This window comes from Rhipicephalus sanguineus, chromosome 1, assembly GCF_013339695.2.
Source record: "Rhipicephalus sanguineus isolate Rsan-2018 chromosome 1, BIME_Rsan_1.4, whole genome shotgun sequence".
Taxonomy (NCBI): Eukaryota; Metazoa; Arthropoda; class Arachnida; order Ixodida; family Ixodidae; genus Rhipicephalus; species Rhipicephalus sanguineus.
Window position 1 is genome coordinate 1,104,197 of NC_051176.1, and position 16,285 is coordinate 1,120,481.

At 46.6% G+C, this 16,285-nt stretch overlaps 1 protein-coding gene across 1 annotated transcript in view; it reads left to right on the forward strand.

Moving 5' to 3' along the window:
• Positions 1 to 16,285, forward strand: part of LOC119389190 (TBC1 domain family member 13) — a gene marked incomplete in the record, with an annotated part of 171,605 nt that overhangs the window by 6,782 nt on the left and 148,538 nt on the right. Inside the window, 2 exon segments of the mRNA XM_049412039.1 lie at positions 9,505 to 9,642; positions 13,224 to 13,283. Coding sequence (XP_049267996.1) covers positions 9,505 to 9,642; positions 13,224 to 13,283 — 198 coding nt within the window.

Sequence of the window (16,285 nt, forward strand, 5' to 3'; positions counted from 1 at the left end):
GCTCAACCCCCAGGATCCCCTTTTCCCCGGACACGGCAAAGCCACGCACGGCTAGGCGTGGGAGGGGGTCGAAACCCCTCCGTTAGCTCGGGTCCGTGGTGTCGCTACACACCAAACGCCTGCTTCCACAGACGCCCCTGCGGGGCTCTCACACGATGGCTCGGTTCATTTACCCCAACTCGTTGGAATAGAGGGAATGAACAGCCATGTTGTCTTGAATTGAGTGGTGATTGTACTGTCCGGCGCGTTTCCAGCGTCTTCTCAATCGTCGTTGCTTCTGACAGGAATTCCTGGAGAGTCGTGGGTGGATTCCGCATCAGCCACGGCGAAGAGCTCCTGCTTGTCCTCCTCGCATAAGAAAGCGAACTTTCTTGTCTTCGGGCATGGCATGGTCCTGCATGATGGAACAGCCTTGTCATCTCTTCCGTGAAGAGCGCCACGTTTTTGTTCGGCATCTGCACATAGGTCTCGAGCAGAGCTTCAGCCCTCTCTGTGCGGACGACGCTCGCGAATGTGGGAGGAACCTGGTGCCGAAAATGTCCCCCGTCTCAGGGTTCGCTCTTGGTTCTCGAACCAGGTACGAGCGGCGTCTTGCAAGGCAAAGTACACGATGTCGTAGCTTGTCTTCGTTGGTCCAGCCATTGAAATGGCGACTCGGTCATAGGCTTCAGCCAGCTTTCCGGATCTTCGAATGACGATCCGCAGACAAGTTGGTGGCTCCTTGGGCTGCCGGCGAAAGATAGGCGCAGGCCGCACGGAGTCAGTCATCGTCGCTGTGGTCGATGTTGGGATCTGGGGCTTGCCTGGTTTTTTTTCGGGAAGGAACCTATACTCTGGCTGCAGCCCCTTCTGACTGTGGCTTGTTCGACAATCCGGTTTTCTTGCCGTCGTCCTTGTCGCGGCTTGGGTCAGCGCTTCGCGGGGGCGTCCAGGATCCTCAAAGAAGCAGCACCTGCACCAGGTGTCACGGGTCATGACGTGGACGAAGGCAGCAGTCGACGTGTCCGATATGAAACTCTTTATTTGGCCGAACTTGTGGCCTGAAAACAGAAACTCAAAACTACAGCAAGCAGTGCACGCTTTACACTGATATCGGCGAACAGAGCGTCGCCGTCGATAATCTGGCTCTGCGCTAAGGCGTGTCGGCATTTATACATGCGACATTGAACATTCGAGCCTTATCGATGGAGGCCGCGTTAGTCCAGAATGAACTCAACTGTTTGCGTTTGCGCGCTCAAGCCTATAAGAAGATTCTGAATAATCTGAAAGGTTTCCCAGCCATCGGGCGTGGTTTGCGCAAGACAGGTGATTATACGTGTAATGGGACCAGTACATAAACATAGCAAAATAAGTGTGCGTGGCAGTATACAAGCAAGTGCACGGAACCCCTATGGGCGCTTCGATTTTAGTAACTGCTGCAAACCTGGCTATGGAATCCGTGGAAAGTCGGGCTCTGGCTTCCTTCGATCTCCTCCAAAGTTATTTTTTTCCACTATGTTGACAATGCTTTGCATCATAAAGACCGTGGCTGCCATTCACGATCACTTGAATGGAAGCCATGAAATTCACCCTCGAAGAGCAGAGCTCTGTTCTTGACGGGGGGGGGGGGGGGGGGGGTAGAGCGGGACCGACAACGCCTGCTGTTCCAGGAAGGATACGCCTGCTGGGCGTACCTCCCTTCTCCGTGAATCCTGTGTGCCACAAGCGCTCCGTGACATTATCTTTAATAAAAAGGGGCCCAAAGAATTTGCAGCAAGCCAGAAGACTTGGACTCACATTTTGCCTGCATTCGGACGTGAACTCAGCGCGTCCAAGTACCCGCGAAGTTGTATTGCTTCTTCTGAGTAACAAGCCCTCCGTCCTATGGAGCAACGTGATTCCCTCGGCCAGTATCGTGCCGCCATCCCGTACGTTCCTGGCATCAGTGAAGCCTAATGTGCTATATATACAATGTGCTAGTAGCCCATCTTCCCAGCCACAAGCTACGTCACGAGCTTGTCACGTCAAGGACAAATTAAGAAAAGTTCCCTGGCGTTGTATTCAGATACCATGCGCGGACTGCATGTCTGCGTGGCTGAAAGCGGGAATTTCGAGCGGACGCCTGAAGGAGCACATGAACGACCATGAAAAAGAAAAAAGTCGTTTCCAGTGCCCTCGCTCGCATCAGAAACACAATGCATCACAATTTAACCTGGACCCAAGCCTCGGTTATCGCCCGGGAAAAGCACTGGATGAAGCGGCAATATCTGGAACCTTGACTATCCAAAACAGCAGGATATGCACTCAATAATAACGACGGCAATCTACCGCCTAGGTATGCAAGATGCATGAAGCGATTAATTGACGCGGAATTTAAGCTTCGGCTCCCAGCTTAGTGAAAAGGCTTTCCGTGTGAAGCGGAAACGTAATTATTTTGAATAACACCTTTTGGTCGGCGTTCAGTGTTGTTATTTCAACGATGCCGAAGGGAAACTTTACAACCACCCCTTTGTAGCACCAAGCCACAAGGAAACCCATAGGGATTTCTTTGTTGCCGAAAAAAAAGTTTCCTTTCTTTAACCCTTCCACCACCTTGCGAGAAGCACTGATTCGCAATATTATGTGTGCTCCGAGTTGTCGATGAATTCGCGCTGCAGTTGCTGGCTTCCTGGTTAGCACAATTGGAAGAGTGACTGCCTGGGAAAGGCATTGGCAGGGGTGAGACAGCTGCGCATATTGCGCATTCCGTGCGCATTGTGCTGTGAAATACTGTCCGCACAAGACCGACGTCGCTGTTGGCTGCCATGGGCGGCTGCTGCGCCTTCTGATGTCACAGCAAGTCTAGCCAAGGCAAAAAGCTCCTCATGATACCGTCCGGTAAGCGCAACGAGCTGCGGCGAAAGACTTGGTTGCACACAATCGGAAGGGAGAGCTTCAGGCCGACATTTTTGCGTGTCTCTCATACGGTAAGTATGCGTCGAGGTTCGCGAAGTTCGATGCCCGCTCTAACGCGTAAGTAGAGCGGGCAATCGCACTGCGCGGTACGTCGCCATCTCATCACGGGCGTTTTATTACTGCTTCTGCGGGGTCTTTGTTTGTTTGTGTTTCTTTGTCAACATACAGTGGTTACGTTTTCTGCTTGACGTGATGCGCCGACTGGTTCGAGTTCGCGGTATCGTTTGTGCGCAGCTAACATCATGCACGCGGACTGACGATCAACAATGTGATTGCGAAACTTCAGAGATCGGCGCAGCTCTTTGTGAATAAACAAAGCTTGAGTGCGAAAACTCGCATTCGGATTTATACTCTCCGTTTGTTTTTGTGCGTGGCTCGTTTAATTCAGAGGAAATAGCTTTTTCTGGCTCTCTTACGATGGCCGATCAGCCGGTGGACTTGCGATGCGAAGGCAGCTATGCAAAGCGTAAAGCCCAACCGAGTCGTAGGGTGCGTTCATCGTTTAGGAACTTCACGTATACGTGCCATTTCGCACCTAGGTTTACGTGCTATTTCGTGTGAAGGTTTATATCCGCGAGTGGAGCTCTCGCCAAGGAAACGTGATCGTTGGGCCGATCACGAAGGCAATACAAAACCAGGTGAGGGGCAGAAAGCTTTCGGAGGGGTGCGGGGTAAGATCAATACGTCAACTGAAGAACAAGAACATGGCTTTCGCCTTCGAGTCGTCCTAGGCGACTGGTTAAGGGACCCTGTGAGTTTTGCCTAAGCGCCTGATGTCCAGGACTATCTTGCACGCGCGGTGACTTCAGGGACTGCAGTGCGTCTCGTGAGTTGAAATTTACCACTGCAAAAACTACCTTACTAATGAAAAAACTACTAATTTACCCACGAAAGGCAAGCACATGCTCTCTGCACATATTGTATACCCTATGCTGCACTACACAGAGCTGTCATGGGCCACCGTTACACTCGTTTAGATAATTTAGAATAAGTTATCAAACAGCAAAAGGGGCAGTAGGGTGATTCCACGTAAGATCGAACAATCGATGGCTGGTCGACCTCTCAAATTTATTTCAAAATTTTATATATTATTGCCTGATGAGTGGAAAGAAGAGATCCGCAATTTGTTTTGCCGCCAAAAATTTTTTAGAAGCACAGGAAATCAATAACGACGAAGAGGTGGAGTGGAGCGCTCATCCGCTCTGCTGTTTTGGCCAACTTTCGTTATGAATTGCACAAAATATATTAAAGTTAGGTAGCTGAAATTTATTTATCTAAATATATGCATGTTTTTGCTTCTGCTCAGGTATTTTTAGTTTTTATGTGTAGTGTAGATGTTTTTATAAAAAACCTCAAAAATGGCCCAATTGGCTAAATTTTCTTTACTTTGAAGGTCTTTATCTCAAAAAAGCCTTGTAGCAGAGCGACAAAAATTCCGCATTACGTTCTTCGCATGCTTATCTACCAAACTGCCAAATATTGTATTTATATAACTTTTCAGTAAAGAGATATGATCGGGCTAAGTTCAAGAAAACACCGAACAATGGAAACTTCTGACGACAATTAAAAAAAAAACCATTTTTTAAATTTCTTAAACTTTGTCCACTTATTCTCCTCTACGTAAGCTTTCACAAACATTAAAAACATGTTGCATAATGTCGTTGCACTAATAGTTACGGCCCCGCCAATGAGACCCTTAGGCAAGGATTGGCAATTCCGACTTCTTGCCCAGCAAGTGTGTAAGATGCAGGCAGGATTGAATTTCTTTATATTAAAAGGCCAACAGTACCGAAAAAGGTGTCGCCGGCACTGAAGACGTTAATTTTGAAATTATTTGGTCACTGCAGCGGCCACGAGCGCGGAGCTACCGAGCAGGCGCGCGCGCACCCGAGATGCTCGTTGTAAGAGACGGCGCAGTGAGAGCTCGTTCTCGCGTCCTCAGACCAACTAAGTTCGAAACAGCAACAACTCTCGGGTGACTTGAACGCACGTGCACTGGAGCTTCGCTATTCTATCCGCCCTCTGTTCGCATCTCAGCTAGGCGCTGATAACACGGCGGAGATGGAAGCAAGATGAAAACTCTATAAGGGAGCTATGAGCGCTCGCTTCACGCACGCTGCTGCCACAGAAACTGCGCTGCGCCAGTTGCGATCAGTGGAAAGCATGAACGTGGCGCTCCAGTGGCAAAGCAAAATATGGATTGTCAAAGGAAAGAAAAGCAAAACTATCGGTAACCGGATGCGCTTGCCTATATTAGATGTCCGCAGCAGATGGCCTGAACTGGCCGCGCGTTCGGTGCGCTGTTCAAACTTCATTCGGCGCGGATAGGTCTTGTGCTTTGCTCTTACTCTACACCTCCTGTGCGTCTCATGACGAGAAAATATAGCTCTGAATGTGTCTCTTGTGGAGACTACCTTTCGAAGCACAAGAAGCTTAAAGGAGTACGGACACGAATTTAAAAAAAAATTCGGATTGTTGCTCTAAATAAAAATACTGGTGTCGAGAAACCTAAAACGACTATTGTGGTGCCTGGGAATGCATCCTATATATTTTAATTAGCGCCACCTTAAAAAGACACTTTCGGTTTCGATATCGAGGGGGTGGCTTCTCAGTGTCGTTTCATAGCAGTGTGACTTCACGGAGATACAGAAACTCGCGACGTACTAGCGGGAAATCCGTCATCTGCTCGTGGTGCAATAGACAACGATGAGTGAATTGTCGTCCAGTGACCCTGACAGTGATTTCTACGTTTTAGGCTGCATGCAGGACGCAGAACTCGCAAACTCGGGGGAACTGTCTTGACTCGTCGGGATAATGTCCTTGCAGTGTGGCTGGCTTGCAAATGCTCAGCGACGGAAACTTCAAAGTCAAATTAAAATATTTTATACGTGTTCTCCGACTCCAGTGTGTGGACAGCGTGGACAGTGCATACCAACGAAGCAAAAAATGTCCCTTTTGCGATGTCTCAAAATCGTGTCAGTACTCCTTTAATTATTACAAAGAAGCCAAAATTTCGCAGAGTTACCGACCTGGACATAAATGCTTTGAAGGAACGTTTAACGCCCGAAAGATCAGTGACTGTCAGTGAGACGGACTACTTGTGCTACGCGTGCTTTTGCTACCACTGCAATGAAAGATCTTCACGGAACGCACAGTTTAACGATGACATTCTTATGCCCCCTGAAAAAGAAATCGACGCCATTAACCAGATCACTGCGACTACCAGCGCACGTGCGTTCAAGTCACCCGAGAGGTGTTGCTGTTTCGAACTCAATCGGTCTGAGGACGCGAAAACGAGCTCTCACTGCGCCGTCTCTTACAACGAGCATCTCGGGTGCGCGCGCGCCTGATCGGTAGCCCCGCGCTCGTGGCCGCTGCAGTGACCAAATATTTTCAAAATTAACGTCTTCAGTGCCGGCGACACCTTTTTAGGTACCTGCTGGCCTTTTAATAAAAAGAAATTCAATCCTGCCTGCATTTTATACACTTGCTGGGCAAGAAGTCCGAATTGCCCATCCTTGCCTAAGGGTCTCATTGGAGGGGCCGTAACTATTAGTGCAACGACATTATGCAACATGTTTTTAATGATTGTGAAAGATGATGTGGAGGAGAATAAATGGACAAAGTTTAAGAAATTTAAAAAATGGGGTTTTTTTTTAATTGTCGTCAGAAGATTCCATCGTTCGGTGTTTTCTTGAACTTAGCCCGATCATATCTCTTTACTGAAAAGTTTTATAAATACAAGATTTGTCAGTCTGGTAGATAAGCATGCGAAGAACGTAATGCGGAATTTTTGTCGCTCTGCTACAAGGCTTTTTTGAGATGAAGACCTTCAAAGTAAAGAAAATTTTGCGAATTGGGCCATTTTTGAGGTTTTTTATAAAAACATCAACACTACACATAAAAACTAAAAATACCTGAGCAGAAGCAAAAACATGCATATATTTAGATAAACAAATTTCAGCTACCTAACTTTAATACATTTTGTGCAATTCATAACGAAAGTTGGCCAAAACAGCAGAGCGGATGAGCGCTCCACTCCACCTCTTCGTCGTTATTGATTTCCTGTGCTTCGAAAAAAATTTTTGCGGCAAAACAACTTGCGGATCTCTTCTTTCCACTCATCAGGCAATAATATATAAAATTTTGAAATAAATTTGAGAGGTCGACCAGCCATCGTTTGTTCGATCTTACGTGGAATTACCCAGTAAATAAATGTGCATAAGCCACCGGAGAGAAACTTTGTGCTCTAGAAGAAGATACACGAACTTGCTCTTCTATGCGATTTTTTTCACTGCTGTGATTTTCCCGAATTCTATTTGCGAAAAGGAGTAGCCGGTGCTATATAAAAGCGCTAACATATCCTGAACAACAAATAATTAAAACAACAAAAAAGTATTAGCAGCTAGACAGCTGGTGCGAATGCTTACAGCGCGCTGCCTGGCAAGCAAGCGCTATCTCCGCGAAAGGCCGTCTGCTGCGCAGGAGCAAGATAGGTGGCGCCACGTTCAAAAAGAAAGTGCAGAGAGGAGAGTGAGGAGAGCGGAGGAGGAGAGTGTCGCGACTTTATGAAGTTTAAGGGGCTTTGCGGTAGCGCGCCTTCGTTCTCGCCTATTCAAAGCGTGCAGTAGGTTTGACGCTACGCCAACCCCGCGGCCGAGCTGAAGGCGCTTATTGTGATGTCTTCCATACAAACGCTGACCTACAGAAGCTCTGGAGAAGCTGAAAGCTAAATAAGCATATCTACAAAAAATCAGTTTCAATGCAAGTGAAGCAATGAATGCATAGCATCAAATTGTAACTATAACGAAGTAAGGCTGGCAGCTATCTAACACTTATGGATCCGATCTCGCGTAACTACAAACGCTAGTGTAAGAGAATACAGCTGCTCAAGGAGAGAAGCGCTGAGATCACAGCACTTAGAAGGGTATACGAGCCGTCTGGATGCCAGCCGAGATGGACCGCGTGCCAGTGATCGCGACCGCGCCCTTAAAGGTCAAAGTCCACAGTTGCTGCTCGAGCGACCCCTCCCCCCTCCCTCGCTCGCGTTCCTTCGTGCTCCTTCAAGAGGGCGGCGCGTTTCCTCTCTGCATGAGTAGCAATCAACGGCAGGCCTCGCATGCGGTGTTATGTTCTTGCATGCGCCCTCCGTGCAACGAGGATCGGTCGGCTCTTTTCATCTCTGCCTCAGCCGCGTTCGTCGCCCTCGCTCGCGCGCTTTTACCCAAGGGTAAAACATGTGATGCGCGGGGGATGTTATTGATTTGGACTTTATACGGAACATGACTGCGATGCCGACGGCAAAAACTGTTCAGAATGTCCATATAATTGCTATTGTAAAAATTCCACCATCTCCCGCTAAAGGGGACCATGAGGCGATGCGAAGCCGGAGCACTTGCACGATCGCGTTCCGTTGGCGTTTCGTTGGGCATGCTACCGAACCTCGCGCGTGGAACGCGAAAGGGGCGTATCTTCCATAGCCCGCGTTGAGCAGAGGAAGATTTCCATTCTAGCCTGGCCGAGGGAAAGTGGAGGGAGGTGTGGAGAGGGGAAGGTGTGTGAGAGGGTATGCGCCTGCGCAGTAGGAGAGGAGAAGAAGGGGGGGGACGCGCTGCGCTCGAACGACACCACCAACACCACCGCCAGCTCATCGCGGCGTTGAGCAGGGAAATTTCGCTGTCTAGCCCGCGTTTCAGAGAAGAGTGGAAGGGGAAGTGGAGAGGGAAGTGGAGAGGAAAGTGGAGAGGAGGTGTGGAGAGGGGAGAGGTGTTGGAGAGGGTAGCAGCAGTAAGGGTGGTAATCTGCTAAAAAAGCCAAAGCAGTAATTATATCACTGATCTTAAAATGCCAACTGCTATGTAACTGCAATTCTTGTGCAATCGCATTCATTTTGTTTTGTTTTTTTTTTGAAATTTTTATGAAGTGAACCTAGTTTGCAGAACCTCTTTTTCCATTATTTCATGCGTTTCTTACTCGGGCTAGATAGCTCGCATAGTATTTAAAGAGGTGGTATAGTTCATACTTTGCGATACTTTCTCTAAAGGCTGCTTCAGTGTCACGTCTATCCTAGGCGAATTTAAATATGTACTTGTCCCCCTAGTTGCTACAAATCTGTTTTTCAGGCTCCTGAGATGACATAAAGAATTCCGCTAACTGCGCCAAATCAGGGTTCTTCTGCTCCAAAATTGAAATTTTGCTGCTTCAATAACTGCTCTCCCAAATCAATTTCAGCAGTCCGCCCCTGCATTGGTCCCGGGTTCGGTCCCCGGGCCAGGACGAATTTTTCGGCAGCTAAGAAGCTTCCTTTCTGTGAAATATTGTGTGGTTTCTCTTTGTGGCTTTGTGCTGTAAACGGGTGGTTTGAAAGTTTCCCTTCCTTAAAGTAACTACTGATTACCAGAAGCCCGTGAGTTTGCAAGGTTTGGAGCTAGCAATGAATGGTCAAATGGTGTAAAACTGTTTGGGCCATGGCTGGGTACATGCATGCCTCGCATTGGGCTGGCCAAGCACTGCCTGTTTTAGCCACGCGGTGAGGAATTGCTTTCACATGCCTTTTGTAAACTTGTGCAGATATCAGCTTGCGTGCGCTCGCGACCTGCACACGAGCCGCTCGAGCAGCTGGGTGAAGGACAAGAGGCCCACTGGGAAGTGGTTGAACGTATTCTATTCCTGTATGCCAAGCTGAATCCGGGCCTCGGATATGTCCAAGTGAGTGAGGTCTTCTCATCAAGTGCAAACTCATTGGCCTGTTTTGCGAGAGCTGTAGAAGCTACTTTCTGGCATTGAGTGTATCAGCCATGCAGTTAAGATCAGTGGCTTCAATTGGCTGCAAGATGCATCTTACTGCAGCATTTCCTTTGCAGTTTCTGTTTTTTAATTGGATTTTTCAATATACATTAGCACTTAACACAACTCAGTGCCATATTTGTCACTTTTAATGTGCTCAATTCGTTTAAATAAAACTTTTCTTTTTAAAATAATGTACACAGTAGAATCGATGGTCATGCGCAGCTTTTTCGTTTCAGTATAAATATGCGTCATGCTGTGCATAACCAATGCTGTACTTTGGTAAGGGGAAAGTTGAAGCGTGCATTACTGTGCGTTAAAATGAAGCAGAAAGGTTTTGCTATGGCCATGTAGATTGTGCTTGTCAGTGACGCCTTTTTACTGAGCAGCGCATCTTGCAGCTAGCTCCAAACTCCTATGAAAGCTCTCATAACAACAAGGTACATCAATTTTGCATTGACATACAGTTGACACACATATACTGCCAAACAAATGAATCGCTTAGTCATGTTGCAGATTAATCCCAAATGTTCTCTTTGGAGCAACGCTCCTGAAATGAAAGCTTTTTTTGTTGAGTCATGTCATGCAATTAATTATTTAACATTAATTAAACAACATTAATTTAACATTAATTAATTTAATTAATTAATTAAACAGTCTACCTGCCATGATGGCTTAGCAGCTACAGCATTGTAGTGCTGCTAAGCCATCAATCCAAAACTATGCAAAACACCTCAATGGAGAGCCCGAGAACTGGCAGCATTCTCTGGGACATGGAAAAATATAATCCACTTGTCCCACTTGCCTGGCTACACCTGTCTGATGTGATGGGAATTATCGTGTGTGAGTAAGGAGCTTGAATACAGTACTGAAACAAAAAAAAAAAAGACAACCGAAGACAAGTATTGGAGGAAGGTAAAGGTGATATATACTCGAATAATGACCACTCTCGTGTAATAACCACCGCACCAAGAACTTTGTTAAATGATCCCCTAAAAAAATATACATATTTAAAAATTACCCGTGCATTATTTGCATCCTGAAGTTTTTAGAAGGTCAGCATGTTAACCGTTGTGCTGTGCAAGAATTCCAAATCTTTTTTTTTTTGGGGGGGGGGGGGGGGCATAACAAAGCAGCCGTGCCGGGTTTTCGCTGCCTCTAGGTAGCAAAAGCACAGCCTCGAAGATTTAACGGCTGCCTCTGAGGTGCTGCCATCGACTAAACAACACTGGATTTTGGAAGAGTGGGGTGGGGTTTTGCTCCAGATAATGTGGAAAAGCATCAGAGTGACGGGAATTTTGGACCAGTTCGATGGAACGGAGGACGACCTTATCTGGGACAAAGGCAAGTTGAGCATACAACGACTAAAGACGAGGGCTTTCTTGCAATAGCGTCAAAGTGACAAAGGTTGTTTTTCACTTCTCCCAGTACAAGCGATTACTGCAGTTCAATAAAGGCAAGCAGCACTGAAAACTTCTCAGAAAAGTTTTGTGTCTTTCTCCACGCAGTGGCCACACCTGCGATTTTCACCCAAAATCTCGGAAAAAAAACCTCCAGCCATTACACGGTATGTGCGGTACTACTGTATGTGTTCCAGAAGTTTCCAAAGTAAACTAGAACACAACCTTCATAACCAAAAAGTGGCCTACGTAAGGGACAGGATTAGTGAGGCCGCACTAAAAATACATTATAGTGTCAGCTTCCATCTCTAATAAGACACTCTAATAAAAAGGTAATTTGAATGTGCTTCAGCATGGAAAAGAATACCTTTGGCTTTGCCAATCTTGACTCTTGATTCTGCAAAACAGTTTACTGCTCCTTCTTCGCACCACTCTGGTGCTTTTTTCAGAAGCATGGCACCCACCACGGTGGTCATGGTGCTTGACTGCTGACCTGTAGGTCGCAGGATCAATCCCGGCCACGGCGGCCTGCACTTTCAATGGTGTGAAAAAGCTAGAGGTTAAATGCTGGACAACACCAGATGGTCGAAATTTTCGGAGCCCTCCACTACGGCATCCCTCATAATCATATGGTGGTTTTGGGACGTAAAACCTATTTTGAACTTGAACATTGAACTTTATGATTATTAAACGAAATACACTGAAACAAAGGCATGTTAGCAACATCTGGATCCTTAGCAGAATGCTAGTATGGATCCATGCAACTATAGCATACATAAAGTACAGGCAGGAGACAGAGTTATACAATGAACGACATTTTAGCTTAAGATACAAATCATTTTGAAAAACATATAACCTATACACAGATAAAGAACATATTGAAAAACATATAACTTATACACAACAGTTGAACAGGTTTTAGTTTGCATACTGAACATTGTAAAGGCGTTTATTGACGGCTGGATTGACGGCGACGATGCACAACAGTCACGACGGAGCGCAGACTCTCACGAGCACGAGGGGCGTGCTCTCCGAGAAGAGGCGAAGAGGGCGACCCACTAGAAGGCGCTGGAGAGGACGGCCCATTACAACGTTCCAATGCTTCTCTACAATTACCCCGGGTACGAAAAGGGAGCCGTCTGGCGACCTAGCAGCTGGTCACTATGAGCGGGTCATGGTAGGGTTTGAGGCGCTCCACGTTGACAATGTCGCGCCCTCGACGGCGCATGTCGGAAGATGGGTCGATGGTTCAATCAGGTAGTTGACCGGGGATGTGCGTTCGACGACACGTTAGGGGCCTTCGTATTGGGCAGCAGTTTGGAAGAGAGGCAAGTTGCAGTGGTAGGGACCGAGAGCCATACGAGTGCTCCAGATAGGAACGTGGGTGCAGAAGTGTTGGTCTCACCGCGGATGCTTTTCTACCGCTCTTTGTCCTGCGTAGTAAAGGTCTTCGCAAGCTCGCGACACTCCTCAGCAAGTCTGGCTGTGGCAGAAAATAGGCGCACACTCAGATCGATCCGGCTGTGTGGAAGGATTGTGTCGATTGTGTGCGACGGGTGCCTGCCGTACACTAGAAAAATGGTGAGAAACCGCACCTCCGCACCTCCAACCCCGCACCTCCACCACTTTGTGAAGGCGTTTATTGACGGCTGGATTGACGGCGACGATGCGCAACAGTCACGACGGAGCGCAGACTCTCACGAGCACGAGCACGAGAGGCGTGCTCTCCGAGAAGAGGCGAAGAGGGCGACCCACTAGAAGGCGCTGGAGAGGACGGCCCATTACAACGTTCCAATGCTTCTCTACAACATAAATAATACATCTAATAATTTCTATACATCTGTTTAATAGCATTCCTGGTCAGCATACAAACATTAGTTAGTTTATCATGTCACTTTTTAATACTAACATATAAATAGTCTAATACAGTTCCTTGTATTGACGTGAAACCCCGACACTTACTGGAAACGTGGCACTTCCGGTTGTGAGGCAGCATGAAAGCAAACATAATAGCTGTAAATACTACTGTCAAGTTTAATCCAACGAAGAAGGCTGCATCGTTGGTCCTTTTTTTTTTTTTTTGCTGCTATTCCTTCTATGCAGGGCATGAACGAGATCATTGGCCCCATTTACTACACCTTGGTGTCTGATCCGAATCCGGAGGGAGAAGTGAGTGGGCAAGATCTCTTTTTGCCGCCTTTCCAGTGTACGTAATTAATGAAATACCGAAAATGACAGAAAGTACTGGCGTGAACCTGTAGAGTACTGAGGTTTCAAGAACTGCAGTTAGGGCTTATACTTGAAGGCACGGGCGGAGGTCTTTGTGTGTGTGTGTGTCTGACGTGTTTAGCAGCCACAGCTTCACTAGCGGGTTATTGTGCTTTCTCTCGTAGCATTGTTATATGCATAGCTTCTGGCTTTACCAATGTAAATAGTGTTGCTGTATGTCTACTAGCTAAAATGTCTCAAAACTGCTTATTTACCTGGTCTTGCGAAGCACTTCATTCAGTCTATTCTGCATTGTTACCTTTTGTGAAAGCTAGCTGCCTTCTTAACCCAAGGTCTCAGCCAACACCTTCAAATCTCCTGTGTCTGTACATGGTTTTCGATATTTTTCTGTCAAACACCAAAACTCTTTTAGGCTATTTTTTTCCTTGAGCTTCAGTATTGTCCACTACCAGAAACGTCACCACAAATTGTAAAAGACAATTTTTTTTAGAAACACAAATTTCGTGTTATCTATGTTCCTTCTCACTGACCTACTTTTGCATTGTCGATTTTGTAAGTAACGATGCACAACATAAGCGTGTTAAATCTTGAAACATGTTTAATACTCTGTCACACGGCCACCACCGGACTTCGTTAAACTCGTCGATGTTCCATGAGGGAATTCGACAAGATGGAGGTTGTGTCCATGTCACACGGCAATTTTACGGGGTTTGGACAGAAGCCCCGATGGATCTATTAGGCGCGTCTGTACCTACAGTCTGCATGCAAGATTTTCGCGTCTAACCACGCTCAAAACATTATCTGTGGTATGTGTCCATTATAAAAATTATAATTTAATCACATCGATACCAAAAATTTTTTTTTGTCTCTAGAAACGTCTACCTGCAAGCATGTTGGCAGTAATTCTGACAGGAGTGCTGGCAACACTGTACGTTTGTTTTGGTACGCGTCTTCTCTACGCGTACCGATTGTCAACACGCTGCAAGTTGTCGTCGAGCTCTTTGAAGTTGCGCTACCACACATATCACGTTTGTCCTTTCCAATATCGGTTGAGCACGTCCAGTCCACGAAGCCTTTGCTGCGGATGACTCCCACAACAGTCTGCATGTACTGCCACCACGAGTGCCGGCGTCGACGAAGAAGGCAGAAAACCCGCGTCACTCGCTGCTATGACTATTAGTAGTGTTGAAGTAGAATGAAGATCACCGCGATAAGAAGGGAACGAGATGCACAGACGTAACAAAACAGTGCACACGGACTCGGAGACACGTATTTAAAATGGCGGCACGACGATTTTTCGCGAGGCATGGTGCGGAGAGTATGTGAACTTATACGCGTATTTTTTTTGCGCGTTATGAATGGATTATGCAGTGAAATAACTTTCGAAATTAATTGTGTTGACTGCGGCTGTTTTGCGTTTGCAGTTTTTTCCGTCACTACAGATTACTGGGGACGAGAGTACTCCATTCCGCCGCTAATGCAGATCGCCGAAATCCCTTTGCGAAACGTTCCGTTTAACTTCTTGGCGTAAGGAGACCGTGTGACACGGATCTGCATCTCAGTTGACGTAACGACGAGGGAGTTACACGGAGTTAGCGGGCGCCCGTGTGACAGGGGTATTTTTATTATATTTCATTTATACATATATTGTATTTTTATTTATACAAATATTAAAATCATGCTTTAAAATAATATTAAAAAACGAGCATGGAGTTCCGAGCTCATGTAATTGTATTGTTCTATTGAGTCTCCTCTGACAGCGGTCAAGCGCCAGTTGCGATTTTCCAGCTGTCCAAGAGTCATCCAGCCGTCCAAGGGTCTCCTGTGTTGTTAGTGAAGAAGAAGGATGGTCGCCTGAACAAGGTCACGAAGAAGGACGTGTACCCTTTCCCACGGATAGATGACGCCCTGGATCGACTCCACAACGTGAGGTATACTTTTCGTCGATGGACCTCAAGACCGGCTACTGGCAAATCGAAGTCGACGAGACAGACCGAGAAAAGACTGCCTTTATAACACCGGACAGCTTATTCGAGTTCAAGGTCATGCCTTTTTGTCTTAGCTCGGCACCTGCGACTTTCCAACGCGTTATGGATACAGTACTGGCTCACTCTAAGCCAAAAGAGAGCAACGGGGGTATAGGGGTTCCTCCTTTGAGGGAGCAAGTGCTTTGCCACTCCCATTACTCTCCTAAAAGGAGCAACGGCAAGGGGACGAACCGTTGCTCTCCTTGAGGACCAACTGTTACTCCTTTCTGATGATCCTCAAGGGAGCAACTGATGCTCCTTCCCGTTACTCCTTAGTTTCTTCTTGGGCCAAAAAAAAATTCGTTTTTGATGGACTTCTAGAGCACATTGAGGTTTATACACATATTCGTTTGTATGTACAAATGATACACAGACATCTCGTTCAGAAAGAAATTTCAGAAAATTTGCAACAAACACACAGGATTCGAACTCGCGACCACTTAATCACCATGCGCGCACGCTAACCACTGCGCCACCAAACGCTACGGCGCCGTCTGAAAGGAAACGGGGTTATGTAGGTACGGACGGGTCGCTGCGCGTTCTGACATGCTATAGTGAAGTGAGTATAGGCGTGCAGAACCAGTGGTGATGTTCGAAAGAGAATAGAAGGTAACATTGTATACATCTGAAAACGTCAAGGCAATGAGTCTCTCGCGAAAACACAGGCTTTGCCGTGCTCCCTTTGCGCTAGCTAAAACGCCAGTTTTTTCTTTTTTCTTTTTTGCCCGGAGGTGCGTTTTCTTCTTCTTTATTATCATTGTTATTATTAATATCAATATAATAATATTATTTTTTGCGGAAGAGTCGCCTCCCCTTTGAAAAGACAACACCGCCCGAGCTGATAACGTCCGTTTGCTCTGAGATTAAACACAAATTCAAACTACCGGACCCGATTGCGATAACTGTCCT